The sequence below is a fragment of the Gobius niger genome, assembly GCF_951799975.1.
Source record: "Gobius niger genome assembly, chromosome: 16".
In the NCBI taxonomy this organism is placed as follows: domain Eukaryota; kingdom Metazoa; phylum Chordata; class Actinopteri; order Gobiiformes; family Gobiidae; genus Gobius; species Gobius niger.
In genome coordinates this window covers 10,765,741-10,789,365 of record NC_136867.1, presented here as the reverse complement: position 1 = coordinate 10,789,365, position 23,625 = coordinate 10,765,741, and the positions used below count along the sequence as shown (strand labels likewise).

General features: G+C 43.0%; 3 protein-coding genes and 1 long non-coding RNA gene across 5 annotated transcripts; all 4 read right to left on the bottom strand.

The window, feature by feature from the left end:
- Positions 1–582: 582 nt before the first annotated feature.
- Positions 583–2,567, bottom strand: LOC306975399. The gene is made up of 2 exons (XR_013793702.1): positions 2,257–2,567; positions 583–2,180 (listed from the first exon to the last, which is right to left on the bottom strand). It is a non-coding gene; the product is annotated as an uncharacterized lncRNA (long non-coding RNA).
- Positions 2,568–2,716: 149 nt separating this feature from the next.
- On the bottom strand, positions 2,717–12,410 carry LOC306975396 (zinc finger protein DPF3-like). Its single transcript, XM_079572912.1, has 10 exons — positions 12,342–12,410; positions 7,322–7,482; positions 7,059–7,166; positions 5,032–5,159; positions 4,252–4,347; positions 4,115–4,175; positions 3,774–3,815; positions 3,350–3,490; positions 3,168–3,278; positions 2,717–3,081 (listed from the first exon to the last, which is right to left on the bottom strand). Exons 1-10 carry the CDS (start codon positions 12,371–12,373, stop codon positions 2,921–2,923), a joined length of 1,041 nt encoding a protein of 346 aa, XP_079429038.1. The 5' UTR covers positions 12,374–12,410; the 3' UTR covers positions 2,717–2,920.
- Positions 12,411–12,692: 282 nt separating this feature from the next.
- On the bottom strand, positions 12,693–18,902 carry LOC306976213 (zinc finger FYVE domain-containing protein 1-like). Of its 2 annotated transcripts, none has more exons than XM_079574109.1 (11): positions 18,276–18,902; positions 17,693–18,197; positions 16,905–17,119; positions 16,727–16,833; positions 16,537–16,645; positions 16,348–16,445; positions 16,063–16,180; positions 15,803–15,973; positions 15,436–15,616; positions 15,255–15,365; positions 12,693–14,788 (listed from the first exon to the last, which is right to left on the bottom strand). In XM_079574109.1, exons 1-11 carry the CDS (start codon positions 18,816–18,818, stop codon positions 14,556–14,558), a joined length of 2,391 nt encoding a protein of 796 aa, XP_079430235.1. In that variant the 5' UTR covers positions 18,819–18,902; the 3' UTR covers positions 12,693–14,555. The 2 variants fall into 2 exon arrangements, with proteins under 2 accessions (XP_079430235.1, XP_079430234.1); XM_079574108.1 differs by having other exon boundaries at positions 15,255–15,368; positions 18,276–18,901.
- Positions 18,903–21,342: 2,440 nt separating this feature from the next.
- On the bottom strand, positions 21,343–22,189 carry LOC306976347 (rho-related GTP-binding protein RhoU-like; the record flags this gene model as incomplete). Its single annotated transcript, XM_079574267.1, has 3 exons — positions 21,343–21,795; positions 21,889–21,947; positions 22,030–22,189. The coding sequence occupies 3 exons, from the start codon at positions 22,187–22,189 to the stop codon at positions 21,343–21,345; spliced, it is 672 nt and encodes a 223-aa protein (XP_079430393.1).
- Positions 22,190–23,625: the final 1,436 nt, after the last annotated feature.

Sequence of the window (23,625 nt, the reverse complement as noted above, 5' to 3'; positions counted from 1 at the left end):
GGGCATTTTGTGCTTTTAGTTTTTCAATCAGCAAATATTAACTTCTGGCACTTGATACACTCTAGCACTTGTTATTACTCCATAGTTACCAAATAAAAGCTCTGGACCTGTCTGCTGTGGCTTTGTCTTGTAGATGGGGGAGAATTCAGACTCGTTTATCTGCACACAGGCCATACGCTTTTGTTTTTCTCTCATTTATATCAGCACAGATGGCTTTACTGCAAAGGCATGAATATAGATTGACCAAATTAACATTGTATAACCCAGAACACAAAACTATTAAGAATGCTACTATTGCCACATTTAATTTATTTTTTGTAAACATTTAAACCTGCCAGCACATCACCCACAGTTTATCGCTAAACCAAACTGACCTATCGTTTTTTTTTCCATGAGCTGCTGGACTTCAGACTTGTGATTTCTCAAGCAGCTCCTACCAATCAATATCTCTGGGCTGAAACCACCTCCCTTTCCCGTTCTAATTTAAAGTCTGTCCCATCCACCGCCGTCCAACACTCCAAAAGTTGTTGATCTACTTCGGAGTCTGAAGGTCACTAAAGATCCACGTGGAAGAAAACTCACTTGTTTTTCCTTTTTTTTATTTTGTCAGAACAATAAAAATAGTTTAACAAACAAAGACATCATTCTCTTCATTTCAACATATGTACAGCTGAAGATGACACAAACGGTATCATCTCTTGGCTCCATTCCCACCCAGACTCACTCTCTCTCTGTCACCAGAGAGTTGTAGGGCCTATTGCTGTGTCTTTGAGGAGGTATACAGGCAATGCAATGATGGGTGACACTACAGAGGACACGCTGACCATTGCTTTTGTTCGGATCTGCACGGCCGTCACCGGTGTCCGTCAAACATCAATAATGTTACGATGACACATGCTTACACGTTCTGGCATGACTTTGGAAGAAGAGACACACTTTTACACAGAAGAAGAGGAGGTTATTGACAAGCTGCGCATCCGTTCTTTGTCCCAGAGAGATGTGTCCCTGAGGGGTCTAGAGACAGATGGTACGGGATGCACATGCGAGTGCTCAGGCAGACTTTATGGATCAGGCGGAGGTTATTACATTGCAGCGATTATGACGGACACAAAACTTAAGAAATGTGGAGAAGTCGCTTCGTAATTTCAACACAACGGAAATGCAACTTGGCTTGACAATGACCATCTATCCGTGCAGACAATTCTAGAGCCCAGTCTATGAGATGAACGCCACGTCACAGTCCGATGCCACAGTAGTTTGAACGGTAAAGAAGAGAGCAGAGGTTTTACATGGCTGATGAAGCAGAGGCATCTAATCACAGAGTTCCTGTCCTTCAGTGTGAGGCTGCAGTATCCCAGGCCTTCTGAGGGAACACAGATCCTGGGCCACGTTTGTGTTCCTGATGTCAGCTCAATACAATCTCTCAACTCAGTGACTCAACAATCAACAGCAGAGGAAATCAAAGATGCCTGAGTAGTTGAGGCTAATGCGCACCTGATTAAGACAGAGGTATCCAAACAGTAGAAGAAAAACAACTGAATCACTGAAATAATATACAACAGAAAGAAAGCAACAAAAAAAATGAAATTACTGCAATTCATTCAAAGCAGAATGACCTTGGAGAAAGCTTTAGTGTCCAGCGATCACGCAGTAGTCCAGAGGTCTGCATGTCATAGCGGTGGAGTAGAGCACCATCTCCGAGGCTGGGGTCACAGGGACCTGCGGCCCAATAAGGTTGGAGGGTCATGGCTGTCAGAGCTGGTTCTCTTGGGGAGAGCGGCAGAGCGGCAGGCTGGCACAGTGTGAGGATAATGACAGCGTCTTAGTGTCACATCAGATCACATAGCAGGAGTGGGCAGGCTGGCCCCAAGGGGCCCCCGCACCCTTTGGCCACTAACAGGCAAAGGCCTAGCCTTTAGTGTTCTCCTAGCTCAGTCCAGTTCCAGCAAAGTGAAAGAAGCTGGAGCAATTCACATATCAAATGTTCAAAAGGAATCAATATATATCGTCTGGGGAACAATTGCTGCAATTAGGCCTCACAGCCTTTAGTAGTGGATGTATTTTCACCCAGTCAGTCAGTTACAGCATTAGGCCTGATCAGGAGGGACATGAAGGCTCATTAGTTCTGAGGTTAAATCCTCTACTTCATTGTTAACGTCCAGCCAATGTGCTGAGTGTTCCTGCACAACACAAAACACATGTCAAGCACTGACACAAATATCTCAGGGAAAAGGCATATGCAGTCAAACAACTTACCTTTCAGTGGCCTATGATCTTCTTCCAGAAAAAAGTAGAACTAGATCATACATTTCCGGGGTTCCTTCATGAGTATACAAGTTTAGTCCAGAGTTAGAGCAGAAAAATAGTCCTAAATGGACAAATAATTCACAAACATCAAGCAGCTCTAGTCCAGTTTGCTCTGACATATCAATCCTTTCATTAAAAAAATGAACTAAAATGTCTCCAGTGTTTCTGTTCTTTATGTATAATCCTTCGGCTCCAGTGACAAAAACACACTCCATCAGTCTGCATGAAGTCATCGCCCAAAATCCGGCAAGTCCTTCAATGTCTTATATATGCATATATATATATATATATATATATACATATACATATATATATATATATATATATATATATATGCATATATATATATATATATACACACATATATATATATATATATACACACACATATATATATGTATAATTATATATAAAAAGATGTCCATAAATTACTCAAAGCGTTCAGTAGATAAAATACCACCAAATATTAAATTTTTAGCGGTACCACATTACTCTCCTGAAAATGGTTACTTTGTGCTTTCCGCCAAGAAAAATAAAAATGAAAAGAAGCAGCAGTTTTTCGCCGGAGGTGAACCCGTTAAGTTAAACGGGTCTCTTCATTGTGAAAGGTGCTCTATCTGTGCCGGCTGGAGATGCCATTGCTGTTGGCAGTGGATTCCTCCAGGTCGTCGTCCTCAAAGCCATGAAACGTGGATGTGTCGCTCTCGGAGGTGGTGCCAAACAGCTCGTCTGCCCCAGTGAATGTCCCGTCTTCCTTCTCTTCCCCACAGTCAGCTGGGAGGGAGAAAAATGTCAGGCATACAAGAAGGAAGAGAAGAGCAAAATATGGTGCTCAAACATTTGATCTGTTACGAGCTCACCTATGCGTTGGCAGGCTGTGCAAGGAGACCCGGATTTACCCGTTTTCTTTGAACCATGACATTTAGTGCAGTAGTTGTTAGGAATGTTTGCACCGCCTGGGCCTTTTGGGCCTACAAATACCAAAAATTAAAATGAAATTAATGAATTCCCTTTTCTATCCTTGTTGGACATCATTGCTTACGTTTTTGTCTGTCAGTCTGGGGTACAGACAGAGTTCTTGGTACAACTGTGCTCCTCTCTCCGGGTCGCTCCTCCTCTGCCATATGGGAATGGGTGTAGTGGTAGCTAAGTCCTGTTCGGTTCCTGTAACGCTTTGCACACACTGGAAAACCAGAGGGCACAGGTTTAAATCAGAGGACCTTGCATGTTGACTATTTTACATAAAAGTCTTTTCCCTAACGCTTGTCTGAAAAATAAAAAGGAAGCCATTTCAATTCTGCCCCCGTCATTCTATAAAAGCAAAAAGCAGACAGCATAATAACTACGTCTCAGTTACAGGTGACCGAAGGCTCTTAATAAATGGCCTGTATCAATAATTACTGCATCTGAAACCCTCTATTTAACCATCGATCAAAACAAGAAAAACACAGTAAACGTGCGAATACCTGTGGGTGTGGGTTTGGAGTTTTGCCTGGGTTTGTATCTGCCTGAAAAAGAGGAGGAGGAAATGCACAGTAATTAGGCCGAGACCGTTAGTTGAAAATCCTACACCCTCACTTGACTTTTCCACATGCATCTTGTATGTACAGGGACACCACAGTCAGATATACAAACAGGGGCTCTTGTGTCCTTTAAATACTGTACACCGTGTCACACGTTAAATGTTTTTTTTTTAACGTGAAAAAGGAACCAATCTGCATTTTTTATGTCAAGACTTGTAATCAGCGCTAGTGCATATGTGTCAACTTTCGAAAACTACTAATGTGTGAATGGAGACATTGCTCACTGTCGCAGACGTATGGCTTGTCATCATCGTAGTCGGCCTTCCTTCGACCTGAGCCCCGACCCTGACAAAGCACAGACTGTGTAAACGGAGGCCAGTAATGCTGTTGTTCCTGAATGGCTGCTTCAACACGCGCCTACCCTTCCTTTTCCCCGATGTCTCCTCTTGGGAGTGTCCACCTCAAAGTCTTCATCATCGTCAAAAGCATCTTCAGCTGCATCTGCCTCCAAAACCCTCTGAAAAACGCAGGGAAAAAACGAAACAAAAACTGAGCAAGCAGCTTGTGAGGAAAATAAAGGATTTTCTCAGCTACGTCATTTTCACACATTAAAACCTTTTGCCAGGGTTTTAATGCGTTTATCTGGTTTGTGCTTGAGGATTAAAAGAAAATGGCTGCGTTTTAATCATTCATTATTATTTGGGGTTTAATTTTACCAATGTCAGAAAACAAGGGTGAACTGGTTCAACCTGTGCGGAGCAGTGGACGATGCAGGGCAGCGTCAGGGTCAGGGGTGACTAGCTGGAATATTAGTCTATTAAACATGTTTTGTGCAAATGGAGGCCCCAGAAAAAAACCTCTCCCAGACAATGGGAACAAGCCAAACCCACACAGTAGGGTTCAAACTGTCCACACTCAAGCCTAGGACCTCCATGCTGTGAGGCAAGAGCGCTAACCACCCAGTCAATCTATTACACAGTGGTAATAATGTCTTACAATGAGGCTACAGACTGAGTGTACAGTCAGAAGAGATTTTCAGAGAGAGGGCGCCCGGGCCAGCGAGCCCTGCAGGTCATCTGGAAAAACCTGGCAAGTTGCCCTGGCAACCAGTCGGGTCACAACACACTGACAGCCCTTAACGTCAGGGCTGAGAGCAGAGGGGCAGTGGTATGCAGCTACATGAGGATAAATTGGAGCTCACCTGGATCTCCAGCAGACTCTCCTCGTCGTTCTTGGTGTTGTTCCTCCGGTCTAGGCCCTCTCCTCGCAGCAGAGCCTCCAGTGTGGTGCTCTGAGGGGGCAACGAGTCCTTGGACATCAGGCCACCATCTGCACAGACAACATGCAGTCATGAAGCCGATCATCCCAACACTAGCCCACTTAGTCCTGCAGGAGCAGGCCATCACATGCCTATTGTTTACTTCAGACATGAAGAAATGACGCAGGACAATCACAGCTACCCCCAGTATCATTTGGCTTGTGTGCCTTTTTTTGTTGGATGAAATGTATAAGGAAAATTGCTCTGTTTTACTAGACTCTAAAAAAACAATTTAAAAGCTTGAAGTCTGTGTTTATGTCAATTATACAATTACATTCTTAAATATTTTTTATCCAACAAACACTATACCACAGTATAGCTCGTCACTAATCTTCAATACAGCAAGCACATCCTACGACAGTGAAGCTAAGGATCTAAACAAATGGTGCAGTAGGCGAGCAGGTTAGGCAGACATGACAAAGCAAACAAAAGCTTTGACTGTCATCCACACAGTCTTCTCTCCTCAGAGAGCTCCATGATCATCCATTTCCTTTGTGCAGTTTGAAAAGAGGACACACTTCAAAGCCCCTGACTCCAGGCCTCTACAGTCCCTCATCTCTCTCTGTGTCCACTGGAGGCCTCCCGAATACTGAACAGAGCAAGAGAAGGAAGTGCAGGTAAGAGCAAGAGCCAGGAGTTAGTAAGGAGATAACTGGGCCCTCATTATTGTGTCTGCTGCACGTGTTGACTTTCAACTATCCGCGACGAGACAGAGCCCCCCCCTCTCCATCCGTCCCTACCCACCCATGGGAGCTGGAGGATAAAAATAGAGCGGCAGCAGCCTGCAGCAGGAGCTGATTGTGCATGCAGCCCGAGTCTCCACAGCATCAGATAGACAGAGCCCAAGCAGACTGTGGCTGCTCCCGTGTGCTCTGCACCTCTGGCCAGCTGCACAGCGGGCTGCTGGAGAGAGTCAGGTTAAATCAGGTTATGCTTCCAGCGCAGAGGCAGCACACAGCAGCCTGTTGTACTGAGGGAGAGGCAGTGTGCTGCTGCCGGCCCTGAGCGAGCATGAGCGTAGTGCAAAACAATAAGAAACAATGCAATGTGTGGGAAACAAAGGCTCGTTTCACAGAATCTCTCTCCATCTCCTGTCTGTGCAGGCTCGTTCCTGTTGGACTTATAGATTTGTAAAGACCACAACCGTGTTGTTTCTATGAATTATTTTATTATTTAAGTCCTTCCATACCACAGAGAGGAGGAAAAGAGCAAGAGCCAGTTAAACTCCTGTCTGACAAGAACTTATTCTCTTCTCACTTTAATACTTTAATAAAAGCAGAATTTGCACTTTTTTCTTATTTTTTTCTTAAATAGAGACCAGACAACTTTTTGGGCAAGAATTCTCCTTTTGTCATGCACATTCTATTGGATAGTGTGACATCCCAGCGAGTGCTCAAGCCATAAGCACAAAATACTGTGTAACTGAGCGGTGAGCACACAAGCCACAAAACAAACTCACAGCCAGAATTGCAGATTAAGAAGTGAGATGAAGAGATGAAGAGGTCTGAAGAGACAAGACCAATGAGGTGAGTGGACAGAGGAAAACAGGAGGAGGGGCAGTGGAAGGAAGAGCTCAATGTGTTGAGTGAGTGGTAAAGTTGTTTAAATTGGCAGGCCGAGAAGGCAACGCTCCATTCCGTACCATTTATTAAATAGTGTCTGCTGCGGCTGCATCCAGCCTCTCTGCTCCCAGCAGTGATAAATCTAATTACATGTCGTACTTCTCACTAAACAAGTTTACCAGCCAGGGTGAGCAAGGCCACATTTCATCTTCGTAAAAGTGACTGGCAGGCTGTTCCGCTCGGCTCACAGACACACAGTCAGATGATTTTAGATCAAATATCTGGGATGGTCACTGGTTTGAATCATTTGAGCCAAAGGGAGCAGTGGACAGGGAGCAGTGGTCTTACCCAGATGGAGGCCGTAGATGCCCAGACGAGAGTCTGTGGAGTTGTTGAACCGTCTCTTCTTCCTCCAGCAGCGGGCGGGGTATGTGTACATCTGTCCTGCCGCAACTCCTGCACACAAACAGGTGTCAGCCTATCAGCTCCAGCCTGTCAGAGTCCTACTTAAGATTCACACATTATGTTACGAGACTCGCCCGTGCAGTGAAAAGACAAAGGTAACCTAATAAGAATAATAATATTTATAATGTAACTTGGAGGATGTGTACCAGGGCTGCGGTGGTGGCGCTCCATCCAGATGTAGCAGTTGTTCTGGGCCACTCCGGTTTGGGAGTCGAGGAATGGAAGGCGGACACTGCGTTCGGCGCACAGGCGGGCATTGTAGCTGCGGCACTGCTCTATGGCGTCCTTATAGAACTGATCTCCAAGTCTGAAACAGACAGGCAGATGTCACACAGCCGTTTGAAATCTAAAATCACTGATTAAGAGTCGATATACTTTTTATACTGCCACACTATGTCTTTCTGTTTAGGCACACCTCATTACACCTATTACTGTAGCTGAAAAAGCTAAGCAAAGACAAAATCAATACAGATTCACAACACAATCCAGTAGTGTCTTCCATACAATGGTATAATAAGTTTTCTTGTAATATCCTGTAAAATGGGTACCATCTCTTAATCAGTTGTGGTCACGACAGCAGAGAACACGTGGGAGGATAAAAGAGCAATGGGACCTGGTTTGATTCGACTCTCTCATGTTTAACATTATTACCTATGTGGGCAGTATTTGTGCTCTTATTCAAGTACATTACCATCACTTTTAATCTCGGCACCTAATACACATAAGCCATTTCACAGACTGGAAGGACTCAAAGTCTTAGTTCCACTTTTCTCCAGTGCCAGTGAGATTTTGGCAGTCCCTCAGGCTTTCACCGTTAATATTCAGAGTAAGATGGGGGAGGATATCTCACATTGGAGCCCTCGATCGCTGCCACACGCCTGCTATGGTAATTAGCCTACTTAATTAATCTCAGCAGAGTGCAGAGCGCAAGGGCAGGTTCCAATTTAACTATATCAAAGAGCAGGGAAATCTTCTGGAGCTACTGTGTAACCTGTTCAGCGCTGCTCAAACATAGAACAACATGGCAGTGCTTTCCTCTACATTAACGAACTTCTCCCACATGTTCCCAATTACAACATTAGGAAGACGGCCATTTTGCAGTGGAACTAATGAGCTGCAGGCCGAGAGTCGCGCCTGGAATGTTAAAACTGGTCTTGGGGGAGGCAGCAGGAGTGGGATTTGTCTGCGCCTTCCACTTCCGCCATCTTTGCCCCAACTCCTGTGAGGTGATTTTCGGTTTGGGGAACAAAGGCCCGCCGCACAGGGCGCAGTGCAGACAGGGCATCGGTCTCCAGGCATAAGAGGCAGCCATTATGCCGGGAGTAGAGGCGAGCAGGTATGAAACAGAAAATTAAAGAATGTTTAAGGAGAAAAAATAGATTAACTACATCACTTTCTTCACCTTACAGCATGTTACTGTTTCCCTAAGGGGGCAGTAAAATGTTTCACTAGCACAGCTCTGCTTGTGGACATAAAAGACCATTTACAGAAATTGGGTTGGACATTTGCACCATCCACACAATAAACTGCTATAAAAATGGCCACAGCAAAGACTTTCACATTGTTTTTCCAAAATTCTTTCCATCTGTATCCAACTTCAAGTTCTACAGTGTTGGCTCCTTGCGATACAACCAATGGGCCTGCACTACCTACCTGAGCATATCAAACTGTCATCAATATAGGATCACAATCAGATCTAAATTGCAGTTTTTAATAGTTGCAAATAATGCTGCAAAACTAAATGTCCTGGTGTCGGTTTATGGGATTTTGTTTGGAAATCTGCTCACAAACATGTTCTGAAATCATGCGTGGGATTCTTTTATTAGTTTAGTAGTTCATAGTTCAATCCCTTCTATAAAAATCCTTCACATCCCGAAGTTTGCTCATATAAATTACCCATCTGAATGAGCGTCATGGCTGAGTCTCTTCAAATGTGTGGGGTATTTATAAACAGGAGGCCGAAGCTAACCTGTGAGACCTCAGTGCCATACCTCCAAATCAACACAGCCCTGACAGGACGCTCGGTGACATATCAGTTTACTGGAAGCACACCAGCTGTAAATGCTTCCTCCAGTACGATGGAAAGCATGGCCAAAGGGTCTGAAAGCAAAGCGGCATGCTCGGGATTGCCCAGCTACAGGAAAAGGTGACGCAGGCGCAGAGACAAACAGTTCAGGCACGAGGAAGCTTCGACAATTTGGGGATCTACATGAGCTACTGAAGCAAGTTGGAGGATCAGGTTCGTAAAGTCTGAGAGACCTATTCTATTCAAATAAGCCTTTTTTGTTTGGTTTGTTTTCTGCTTTGCATTATGACACATTGACATAACGTCTATATTATAGACTTGAGGGCTTGGTGATACACTTGCTATCTTTAAATTGCAACTAAAGTAATCTGCTGCTTCTCGGTTCACAGTTCACTGTGATTGGCCGAGTCAGCCAGTCGCTCACTCACAGCGTGGCAGGGGCTGATCAATAGGAGTGGGTGGGTGGGGGGGGTGTCTGTTTTGAGCCTAAAGCAGCAATAAGAAAAGAGGAGGAAAGATGCACTGAATCACAAAATCGCCAACTCAAATAGGGAGAGTGACACAGCCAGAAACACTTGGTGGTATTTCAAAATAGTTCCAACTTAAATTTGCTTTGATGGGGCAACATAAGATTTCATAGAAAGAATCACCTGAGCCTCATGTTTATGTTTACAGGTTATGTTTGAAAGAAAGTGGATACAAGACTAAAATGACATAAAATGATATAAAAGTAGTCCAGAGTTTGCTTGTACTAAAGTTGGCCACTGAGTTGACCTGCGTACTAAAAGCTGTAAAGGTATGTGTTGCAAATGCATACAAAGGCAAGAAACAAAGGCAAATCTTGTGCCCAGCAGGGCCTCCTTTATCAGCAAGCTCCTGTCAACGGTCCCCTGTGTCACATGGCTGGCTCCGTAATGCGAGCATGTGTCAACAGTCAATTTGAATACATCTGATTGTGGACTACGGTTAGCCAAGCAGCCCATACGGTGTGGGACTGACTGCCTCCTCAAGCCCTGATTATTACAGCAATCAGTGCCCCGTGCAGTCTGTAAGGGCAGGACCAACCAGACCACCTCCACACCATCGCCATCCTGAGTCACGCTCCCTAATGCCCTCCGTACTTAAATCACAGAGCTGATGAAGGCGACGGGGGCCGCTTGATGAGAAATCGGGAGCCTAAAGACATAAGAGTCCAGACGCAATTTGACTGACGCCCCCATAGGCTTCTTTATTAATTAAATATTCCAGCCTCCATTTTAATCAGCAGATTTTGGAGATTAGTGTCCGCCCATGGCTCAAAATGAGGGACAGGGCTCACTGGCGAGCACACGCAGGCCAAAAGCTCCATCCGCACCATCAGACTTTCTCCACCTCCTCGTCCTAAACTGAATCATCTTCATATAAAAAGGTCAAACCGGTCCACAGGAGTAACATCCAATTAGTGTCAAGTGTTACTAATTACAATGTGACAAAAGTGTGAAATGAAGTCAGAAACCCCAGACAGAGGCTAATTATAGCAGATTGAAACACTTCATTAAGCACAAGACTACAGCAAGGAGACGTTCCACATATGAATGTCAAAATGTCTCAAAGATGAAGCAGCATCTTGACAGGCAACACAATCCAATATCGTTTTATCAATGTTCTCCGGGGCGGCGCGAAAACATTCAGGGGCCAATACGCCTGTGAAAACAATGCAACAAATGAAGTGCTTCTTGCATCCGTAGTAAACAATAGATCTATCAAATGCATTCCGTTCCAAGGTGCAGTAAAAGATTCAGAGTTTAATGTCACAATCACCATACTGGGGTGTAACAATAACCCGGCTCTCATGACACTGTATTGACATGGTACTTACCACACAATATTGCAAAATCATGGTGAGCCTCGTAGCACTGGAGAAATAATGTCGAATACTAGAAACTGAAATGCTTGCGTCCCCTCAACACCCAACAAAAAACACAATGAATCTTAAAGACCAGGAAGACAACATTCTGATACTTTTAATAGCCTATATATTGCAACATCCAAGCCATAACGTATAGCATGAAAGCAGTTATTCACTCAATCATCCACACGTCAGCCTATTCTAGCACCGATCCCACAAGAGCGTGTGGGGGTGAGGGAAGACAGGGTGTTGACTGGTCCGGCCTGTGAGTGCTGGTCTGGAGGGCAGCGAGGAGTGGACCTCTGTGGAGCAGCAGCAGATGGGTCTACTGCTTGTGGCCAACACTTCCTCTCTCTCTGTCGGAGCATCTCTGTCTGACAGATGGAGCCCGGATCCTGGACCGAGCTAATCTCCAGTACTCCTCCACTTAAAGGCACAGTCAAGTCTGCCTTGCCACCACAAGCACGAGCCTGTGTTTTTTGTGTGTTTTTGTCACGTCACAGAAATGATAAATGACAAAGTTGGCGTACAAGAGACACAGAATGGAGATCAACTTGTGCACAGAAGAACAAAGGAGAAATGCAGACATATAGGTGGAGCATGTCTTTGAAGTTAGAAAGATAGAAGGTCTCGTGCACTTGCGGCATGACCAGGAAGATAGTTGCATTTTCCAACAGCACACTGCACAGACTGTCACTTTGGTCGATTTAGCCAGCGAGCATGCAAATACAAAATGCCTCCTCCCTTGCTTGCTTTACCGGGTCCTGACCACGTCTGCGCTTGGAGGAGCCAAAGTTGACATGTCGACAATTCACACCAACTGTAAACGAGTTTCGGAATGTCAAATGATATTCGCCAGCTCTGCCCAACCGAGCACGGGAAAAGCAGCTTTTAATTATTACTGGGCGCTGCGTTCTCGCACGTTGTCGACAGTTTACCGAATAAATTTATAGCCTTCTAAAGACGACATTCTGTTAGTGCAAAGCAATGCAAACAAAACGCTCTTGCTCGCACGACCACGATATCGGGCAGCCACGCGTTAATGCTTAAAACAAGCGGATATATTTCATGGAATAAAAGAAGTATACGACGAGTCTACTTTATCATGCAAGAAGTAGACAAAATGCATTTGGACAGCGTCGCCAGACAAATGCACACGGCTGGGAACAACATGCGGGAATAGGCGTTGAGGACAAACGAGTTGGCACAATAAGTAATTAATCATAAATTCCTTAATGTCTGAAATACTTACGCTTTTAGTGGATTCTGAATGACAGCCGCCATTTTGCTACAATGTAACGCTATATCGGCGTCTTGCAGTTCTGAGGGAAACCTACAGGAGCTGACCAATCAGAGCTCGGTCTGAATCCACGGACCAATCCCCGGGCAGCAAAGGCAGATAGGGCGTGGCTTTGTGGGGTAAACTGTCAAAATGATTTTAAAGGGTTTTCCCTTGTATTTGTATTGTTCACGTCTCAACTTCTGTGGCTACTACTGTCAAATATCCACTCACTGGTGCTGAGATAAGTAACAGCTATTTCCTGTTTGGCCATCTGGGGTCGAGTGCAAGAGCCATAGAACACCAACATGGAAGCTTGTGCTTAATTATTTATTAAAATATTTATGAATCATTTATCATCATCAATAAGCACCACGCAAATGTTTTTCCTCACTTGATCTGAAGCTTCTGTGCTATTGGGAAATGGCAGCAAGGCTTATAATACATAGGCATGCACACAAGTCTCTTGCGCCAACATACAATGAGTGGTTTCACACAGACTGACACAGAAATACACAGCAAAGACATGGAGGCAGTTCAGCTTCGGCTCTGACAGATGGGTCTGATACATCTTTAATCTAATGCAAATCTTCCAACAATTTGTTAACCGCACATTAATCTGTAAAGTTAATTTAGTCAGCTATACTTTTTAAAGTCAGTGAGGCCCGTCAGCTATGAAAGGGTGTAATCAAAATACATTGCCAAAAACTGTATCTTTCATACACAACAATACACAATTTGCATGAGAATGAGAGGGGGCTCAAGTAATCAGACAGATATTTACTGTGCAATATTAGCAATTGAAAAAATTACACAAAGTTTAGACTAATTATTTTTTAAGGAGACAAAACATCAGAAACAAAGGTTTACCCACTAAAAAGTGTTCAGAAACTTTTTTTTTTTGTGACATAATAGAAGCACGCAAACATAACTTTTCAGATACTCATATTATTTATATTTTCCATGTAACAAAAATATATGTGAACAAAAAAATATTAAAGCTCTCAGTCTTTTTATATACTGGGTTTACTGTACTGTATTGTGGCCACATTCAAACATCTGTCAACATGTTTTTGATTGACAATGGTGAACAGGGTGATAGAAGATGAAGAATGAAAACTACAATAAAGCATAATACTATGATATCAAAAAACTATAATGCTAAGTTTATAAAGGATTAATCTGTTAAAAAGATTTGTCAATAATCCTTATCCAGTCTTTCTCCAAGATAGACCCGTAATCAGGTGAAATGAAAGCTTTGTGGACAATTCTGGGTTTGTGAAAATATTAAGACAACGATTAAAACATAATAAAAGAAAAAAATGACATGTAGTGTGTAACAAGTACATATTAAAATTAATCTTCGTACAGACGTTTTCAGAGTTTCCTCTGAATAAACAAGGCCTTGGATCTCTGTCAAACTATCATGCATGCCAGAGATGCTAAAAATAATGCTAAATGTTTTTTTTTTTTTCTTTGATACATAAATAACATCATAAATGTACACTCCTCTATATGCGTCTATATTTCGTACAACCACAAGTTACAAGATCAAATATTAACATTATCACACAGACACAGTGACCTGAATGATTTTGGCACACCAGATATCCACTTATCAAGACTCAAATGTGGTATGAGCGCAATTCCACACAGATGACATAAAACAGCAGTATATCTGGTTTTTGGCCATGGTAAGCAACAGCCTAGAACAGCTGAAGAGGCTTAGTGCAAAAACTAAAATGTTGCAATACAGCATGCAAGAACCCTGCAGGATATCTGCATGGATTTAAAAGTTCTCTTTGCCATTACAATACGACATTTGAAAACATTACTTAATATCAAGAATTGCTAAACCTATTCAAACCAACCTAACAAGGTTTTCAAGAAAACAAATAGTTTTAATGATATAGGGTTTTTTTTTCTTTACTTTTTCTGATAGTACAAAAATAGCTCAAACATCAAATTTGGGATTTGTGTCAAGAGGATATAGAATAGAAGAACATATTCTGGCTGTTCTGAAAGGCCACAGAAACTCTTAAATCCCAAATCTGCTAAATGTCCTACATACTACACTATGATGAAAGCTTCCTCTCCACAGACACAGACAGAACCGTCGTAACAGAGGTATAGCAGTGACAGAGTGAGTGGTTCTTTCTGCTGATCTGAGGAAGGAAGGACGTCTTGTTAAAGTTCACCAGGTTTCTGGTTGCAGCCGATGCAGACGCGAACAGGATGATCCCAGCCCCTTGACGGCACTGGGCGACGCTCAGGGGAACAGTCATCACACACTCCTTGGCCACATGCACGGCAGTGGTGCTTGGACAACTTAGTACTGAAGTCACGCTGGCAGTTATGACAGGACAAGATGTCCTGGTCAGGCACCCAGTAGGCAGGTCGAGCCGCATCTTTTACCAGACCTAAAAGAAAACGTACATAAGACACAACACCTATATGTGTATATGTGCCACAATCCTACACCCCTGTAAAATACCAAAATGTGTTTGAACAAAACTGCTTTTTATTTAATGCTCCCAGACCCGGGTACCAGTATTCAAATTAAAAATGTTACAAAGTGTTACATAGATTTACATATTTACTCCTTTATCAGTGTTGTTTATTTATTCAATTTTATAATTATATGAAACACATTTTGGGATAAAACAAAGGTACAGCAAGTAGTCTGTAAAAAACCCCATCAGAACTGGGTTAGTAGGACATTCCATATTGGCCAAAAGGAGGAGCTCAGTTAGCTTGCACCTGCTTGACAGGCCTTAGAGTCCATTGCAAATAAGCAAAACGCCTCCAGAGGGCAGTATTTCCTTATATTAACTTTAATAAGGGCAAACCTGTTACATAACAACAACATCCAGGTTTAACACTCACCAAGTGGGATGTCAATTGCAGTGACCACAACCCCAAAGGTGTTTGTCACTGCTTCACCAACCTTCCTGGCAAGGTTCCCACTTTCATCTTCCTCAAGTTCAACTTTAGGCACTTCTGTCGAAATATTAACCTCATTATATAGGGACACACATGGTCAAATAGAGAACATTTGTCTGCACACCTGCATATGAAGCTCTTTGTTCATAGCAGACATCACAGACTCTGACTGGGGTGAGACCCCAGCCTCTCTCTGGGACTGGAGCAGCTTTGGAAGAGCAGCCATCACAAAACCCTTCTCCACAGGCACGACAGTGATGCTTGGTGTCATTGTCCTGGAAGACTTCATGACATTTATGGCACACCTACAACAAAAGAAAAACATATTGCTTGTGACTGATAGTGCGTGTGCATTCTGCATCTGTCTAGGTTTTGACTTGGGTGATCATAATAGCACAAAAACACCAGAGATGCCAAACAGCCTTAATAATATCAAAGTGCTAACTTGGCTGCTGATGGGAGAGGCTGTACGGCGGGACTAACCCACTCACCATGATCAGGGAGTTGGGTTTCCAGTAGGCCGGAGCGATCTGATCAGTCAGCCAAGAGGTGACGGCCTTGGTAGGCTTCACACTGAGCTCTGACACGGATTGGGCCACCAGGTTAACTCCATCTAGCAAACGCTGTGCAGCATTGCTATTGTCCTTTAAAAAGCCCTCTGACTGCAATAACATAGGACAAGTACGTTAGTTTGATTATTAATTACATAACTAAGTAAATCAAAGTTCTTATTCTGAAGAAATACTCTTACCCCTGGCCATACGTGCTGTATCTCTGTGCGAACAACTGTATCCACTGGATCCTGGTTACCATACCAATACTGACGACTCCGATAGATCACTCCACAGTTAGGACACTCAATTACATATCTGCACAGTGTAATATGTGAAAAAACATGATCATAAACAAGTCATTATTCGATTATTGTATGTATTACTGATAGAAAGGGCTTGGAGGTCAATGTCACACTTGATAAAATAACAAAACCAGACTGAAGAGTTGTTTTGGACGTTAGAGATCACATGGGTATACCCACCCAGACCAAGCATATTTGGCAAGTCCCAACCACGGAGAGTCTGAAGAAGCAGATGTCTTAGGTACAACAATGACTTCTTTTCCCCCTTCATAACAAGCCTTAACAGAGAATGGCATAAATAGTACATAATAGTTATTCCCTTAGTATCAGATTCCCTGTTTTCACATTGCACACATTAGACCTTCTTACCTTGCAGGTATAAATGCGATTATCATACTGGATAGAGTAACGGCAGCGATGCTTTGCGTCGTGGCTCAATCCTTCATCTAAGTGGTTCATGCTGTTCTTACACCCACACCTGACAAAATAATTGATATTATCACCAAAGAAATAAAACCTTTGCTAACTTTTAAAGCTACTTAAGGGGCAAACTACTGACCCACAGCTCAGGCATAAACTGGAACAAGTAAAGTACTCATCAGGGAAGAAGCAGCTGTGGGCAACCAGCTCATCTGCAATTTCCCCATTAAAGCGTTCACTGAGGGCCTAAAAAAACAAATTATATTATGTTTTCCAGTGAGAATTAAATGTATAGAACACAGTGGTTGCAGTCCTACATGTAGAGCTTTGTAGATGACAGCAGGCGTGCGCGGTGAACGCGTGGCATTGTTATCCAGGAGCTGCTCCAGTTTATTTTGCAGACCACCAAAGTCAGTGGGGGGGTTCAGCGTCTGCGTGCCCCAGTACTGGACTGAGCTGAAGGCCTCTGGAAACCGAGACACCTTTCTGAAACGTTCCAGCAACAACCTGTCCACCGACTCGGACGACTTATCTGAAAAGACAAAACAGAAAGATAGTGTTGACATAATAACACTACTGTTCAGTAAATAGCGGAGGGACTCTGTATCACAAGTTTGGAAAAAAAATACAGTCATTATTTGGAACAGATTAATTCACTTTTATGAGTGTTTGCAATAACAAAAACATTACATTGTTTAGGTAGTACATGATAAAACATACAGGAGTCATTTTTTCTCTGACTCCTGGACATAGAAATGCGCACTGTCAGCTGAATTGTCGCTTGTATGTAAATATAGATCACAATCGGAACTGTCAGAAAAATCTACTAGGTGTTTTATGTACGCAATTAAACATGTGGCTCAGTATAGATCTGCCATTTTGTTTTTACGTCTTCTTCATGGATTGTGTGGTATTGTCGAACCAAAACTAGTATTTACACATTTCTCAAAAGGTTCACATTCCAACTGTTGACACCAAAGTCTAATATTTGCCAAGCCTGTAATTATCTGTGTTTCAGCTCAAAAGGCTGACGGTCACATCCACCTTACCCCGAAAGAGTGTTCTTAGTATTGAATAGATAATGTATCTGTTGAATGTGCTTTACCTGAACCGAGCGTTTTCGTGTGGACGGTCTCATGAAAAATGACAACAGCCGGTCCCAGCGTGGACAGCGGCACATCCAAGCCACAGCGAGCCGACGTCGCCTTCAACTCTTTGGCAAAATGCCTCAAGTAAGCCTCGGAGGCATCTCCCAGGAATTTGAACAGGTCATCGTGGAGTCGGTCCGCATGGGTTCGATAAATGATCAGGTCCGAGATGGCCAGCACCTTCAGCAGCAGACGGGTTCTCTGGCCCTGCTTGGAGCTGTTCCCAAGAAGTCCCTCTGTGTCGATCACCACCACTTTGTGAAACGGGTCGAACGCTGCCCACACGCCCACAGTGCAGGACTCTTGAGCGGGCGAAGTCTTGAACACCTCTCTGCCCATGAAGAAAGTGTGGTTCAGCGTGTGGGATTTGCCCTCACCGGTGTTCCCGAAGATGGATACCACCTTGAGCAGCTGATCTGGGTTGCAGTTTAGGCTTTTTATGAATGAACTGTCCTCTTTTATCTTCAGAGGAAATAAAAATGGAAGTTAGCAAAATGGTAGGCAGTTTTATTAGCAAGGAGAAAAAGTAAGTGTAACTACCTGTATTTCTTCATTTTCATCGACAAGGAGAAAACTGGACACCTTCTCCAAGACTTTCAACATCTGAGATCTTGCCTCCTCAGCTTGTTTGTTCGCCGGTGCCGCTGCTGTGGGCGCAGGTGCCTGGAGGACACAGTTGGGCTCAGGGCGTTTAGGCGGCGGCGGGTACGTGGTGAGCTGGTGCTTCTTCTTGTTGCCTCCGCTGTGCGTGCGTTTCTGACAGTCTTGGCACAGGTTGACTTTGCAGTTCTGGCAGCGGACCACGGCCCTCTGCCTCTTGCCCGCGTCCCCCCCATTCCCCCCGTTCCCCTCTTTACCTTTGCAGTTGTCACAGTACGGCACGTGACCGGGACCTATCTGAACGCGCTCGTGGTTCTTCAGGCGCTCCTGGTTGTGGAGCTCGATTTCGCACCGCGCGCACTGCAGGCTCCGGCACTCGTCGCACTCGAAAGCTGCCTCCTCTGAGCCACCGCAAGCGTAACTCTCCTGACATATCAGACTCGTGTTAACACCTTTTTCAGACGATGAGCCATGGCTACTCATCGTTTCTCACAAAGCAAAATGTGGGGAAAAGTGACAACTCTTGTGCCTTGAAACTACAACCCTGTGGACAGAAACCACAATAATAACACGCGAAGAAGTAGATGAGCTAATACAATGTTTCCTATGTTAGGGGATAAATTAAACTAATAATGCTGCATGTTTATGAGGTAGCTAAATTCTATAAATAACAAATATAAAGCCCGTATCAACACTCTGGTGGTAAACACAGTGTCTTACATACGTCAACAGTTCAAACTAGCATAATCTTTAGCCATAAAAATAAAAACAACAAAGAAGCAGCGAACTCCCTGAAGAAAACACACAGTACGAGCAAATAGAGGCGAACAACAACGGGCTAGCTAGCAAATGAATAACCCTGGACAGCTCACAGATCCACCCGGAATACCATGTACTATTCAAAGCAAATACATGTAGCTTACTGTTAGTGGGTTTCGATTAGCTGCGGACAATCTACCCAAAAAATGATATTACCAGGCTGTACAGAGTCGAGAGTGTAGCCAGTTAGCCGCAGCTAGCCAACTGTAATGTCAAGTAGCTGTGTTACATCAACAAAAACAACAGCCCGTCGATGTCCAGTGCTCGGGGGATATGTTCTCAGCTTCGCACACGGTACATGGGAGGCAAAAAGGCGTGCGATAATGTTCATAAAGTCTTGTAAATAAAACGTAGTGCTTTTTAAATCCGTCCGAGCAGTGTCATTGTTTTGTTCTTCAGCCCCCTCCCTTTCAGTTTTCTGTAGCTACGCTATGTTGTTGCCAGGTCAGATCAGCTGATCAGATTATTTTCAGGCAGGGTCAAGGGAGGGTGGTGCTGTTGCATGATGGGAAATGTAGTGTTAGAGAGAGTGTTCCCCAGCTTATTTTTCATTACGTGCGGAACCAAAGTCTGTTTCGTTTTAATTTCCTTTTTTATGATTTGCCGAATACATTTCAAAATGTAATGTAAAAGAAGTAAAAAATAAATAAATAAATAAATGATAATTAAAAAAAAAAAAAACATTACGTGCAGGCCGCGGTGCAGATCTGTATCATGAACGCTAGCGAACCAGTAAAGAGGTCATTTAGAAGGTCAGCTCGATTGTTGGCTACAGGTAAAAAATAATTCAGACCCAGATTTTGTAATGTTTTATATTGTCGGCCCGTTGTGTGTAAGTCAATTTATTAGAAGTTATTATTAGCTTTTCATAAGTGATACTTCTTAACAACAGCCTCTGATGTGATATTCAGAGGCGGCTCGAGAGGACCTAAACCAAAGCAAGTGCAACTATACTTTGAATGAATTGCTAGTATTGGAAAAAATAGGAAATGTCAGAAATAAATGATACAAAAATAATTGTTCTGAAGAGATGTAAAGTATTTTATGTTATGGGTCAACTTGAAACTTTTGTCAATCACAGATTTACTCACTGTGGAACTGGTGCAGACTTCATTATAATAACACTCAAGTATACGTTATAAATACCATAAGGTAAAACTTCTCCAAGAAGTACAATTACTTGTACTTGAGTAAATGTAACTCAGGAGGCTGTAGACATCTTGATACTTGTAATTGGATATAACAAAGAACAGATCATAACAAATACAGCAGATGATAATTTTAATACAGGATATGTGTTGTCTCCTATTCTTTCCTTACTTAGCATATTTTTGTTTGGCTTGGCTTATTTCATATTTAGACAAAAAGAAAGAAAGAAAAAAAGAACGGTGGAATGAAGAGTTAAAGTGACATGTCGTAAAACTGTTTAACTATCCTAAATATTTTTAATGTGGTGTACTGACCTATTGGACTTTCTACTTCCTATAATTTTTTCTCTGACTGGCCATGGATCCTAATATAGTGTGTGAGCTCAAAAGTGGAGAACTGGAGGGATTCATTCTGTGGCATCATAACTGTAGCAGGAAGATCACTGTCCAGCAAAATGGATGAGGTTGTTCGATTTTGCTAATAAGGAGCAATAACTCACTAACAACCCTTTGAATTGTGGCAACACGTTTCATACATCTTCAAATTAAGTGTTTCTATTATTTATGAATTCATCACATGTACATACATTACGCGGGAACAATGACCAAATGTAATCTGTGTACTCTCAACTTGACAATTCTAACATGTCTGTTGGACAAAACTTCCCAGTGGAGAAAGTTTAATAAGGATTCTTTTCACATTGCATCACACTGAGGACAGAATTAACTGGGCTTTGTTGTGGTAATTATCACTTCAAAGTATCAGCAGGTGACCATTTGTCCCAGAAACTCTTAACACTTTAGCTTTTCCCTCCAATTTCGTACTGTCAAAGAAGAACCACAAGTGAGTCAGTCTAACCTCTATAATTCACATGTTTACTAAAGAAAAGGACAGGACACAGGAAATACACACATTGATAAAACTAACAAACACATCACAAATATAAGAGAAGAGAGATATACATAAGTCTTTTCAAATGCATTGACTTCCACACAAATATATTTACAGTTATATGAAGTCAATCAAAAGAGCCAAATTGTTAATGGGAGAAGATTTTCCTCCAGCCACGGTAAGACATGCTTTTCACCATTTTGGCAATGCTCAGCTGCTTGGTCGTCCCACCTGTGCTGTGCAGTTTGTTCTTGATGGCTGCGAATATTGCTGAGTCAAAGACGTCTTTAAGATTGCGCTGTGTCAGGGCCGAACACTCCACATAGTCGCTCGCTCGGATTCTCTTTGCCAGTTTTTTAGCCTGTTTAAAGTGCACCGGCTTTGTGTTCCTTTGGTCCAGGCGGAGGAGCACGTCCACGCTGCAGCAGAGGTCCGACTGCGTCCCGACCAGAACGATTGGCGACGTGAAGTTGCGGCAGCGAATTTGCGGGATCCATTTTGTGGCGACGTTGTGGAAGGACGCGGGGTTGACCAGGCTGAAGCAGAGGATGAAGACGTCCACGTGGGAATAGCACAGGGAGCGGAGGTGACCAAACTCATCCTGAAGTAAAGGCGAAATGTTACAAATCACGACACAGAATAAAACATCTATGACTAATCTAAAAAAATCATGACCACTCTTTGAAAAAATTACCTGTCCCGCTGTGTCAATGAGTTTGATCCGAGTTGGATTTCCATTGACGTGAACGAGGCCTAAGTGGAAAAACATAGTGTAAAAGGGTTTCTTCTATACATTTATGTTACAGTTCCTGAATGTTATCATTGTGCTACTTACCAGTGAAGACATCAAAAGCGGTTTGCTTGTAGTCGCTGTTGTATCCATTGAAGATATAGCTGATGATCATGCTGGTTTTTCCCACAGCTCCATCACCCACCAGCATGCAGCTCACCTCCCCTCTGTGTGCCCGTTCATGTCTTTGATAAGTTTGAGCCATCTCTGTCCCTATTATTATTGTTTGTCATAAGAAAAATCCCATTCCCTGCAATGAGTCGTGCATGCAGTAGCTGGAACTGTTGAAGATGTGTGTTCCCTGCAAGGCCTGTTGTTACAGTAAACTGGGCACGACACCTCAGTTCGAAAGAACAAAGCCACCCAATCAGATCAATGAGCTGACTTGAGAAGTTAGCTTCCTTTAGATGCACATTTGCATAGCCAACGCCCCCTTCAGAGCTGATCCAGAGACAGTGGACGGGATCTGACTGCTCTTAAGTATATTACTGTTTCTACTACCTGTTAAATATAAAATTGTATTTTGTGACTTAATTTTTGACTTATAGATCAAGTAATTATGACGCCTAATTGGCTCCAAAATAGTAAAGTGCTGTAACAATAAAATTGCCTTTAAAAAGCTAAGGTGTTTTAGATTATTTGATTTCATATCAGGATGAGGTTTTATTCATTAATCCCTGCATTTTCCGTACTGACCCAAAGGGGGCAGTCTTAGTCTAAGGGCAAAATCACACCTCATCTTTGACGTTTAATCATGGAAGTGACTTCAGTAGATCTCATTCTCTGTAGCATCTCAGAAAAAAAACATTGTAACATTTGAAGACACAATGCTTAAAATACAGTTGCACAGAAAGTTACACAAAAGTTAAAAACAAAACAAAGATATTTAATAAAAGAATATAAGGGTTGTTTTTCCCAATTGACACTGATATACTGTATAGTGTATGGTGTATATGTGCATTGTAATATCAACAAGTTGGGTGTCACCAGTCTAGTTGAACGGGACGGCACAGTAGCGCAGCGGTTAGTGCTCTCGTGCTTCACATCTAGAAGGTCCTGGGTTTAATTCCCACCTGGATGGGGCCTTTCTGTGTGGGGTTTGCATGTTCTCCCCGTCTTCGTAGGTTTCCTCCGGGTACTCCGGTTTCCGCTACCACTAAAAACATGTGCAATAGGTGAAGGTTACACTGACCATCAGCCTCGCTCCACATCTGAAAATGGGTCCCCGGGCGTGGTACTGCTGCTGCCCACTGCACTCCTTACATCCTTCGACACCGTCCCAGCGGCGGTGTAACTTAACTCAGATCACGTGGGGCTAATTTCACTTCAGTACAACTTTTAAATGGTTTTGTTCATGTCAGGGGCGCTGAAAGTGCCCTCAGGCTTCTTGTTGACAAGGCATGCATCATTTTTACTACAAGTTTCATAATTCACACTATTATTGCTTCAAAAAAAGGGTTAAAACTCTGCTAAACACAGTCAATTTAAATTTCCACTTCAATGTTCGGCCCTCAATGAAAAACATTTGGACACCCCTGGTTTAAGTTTTATATAAATGGAAAAACACACACACAAACAATTGTCTCTTAACTGTTTTTTCCCCATTCATGTTTGTGCTGGTGTTGTGAGCTGCAGATGCAT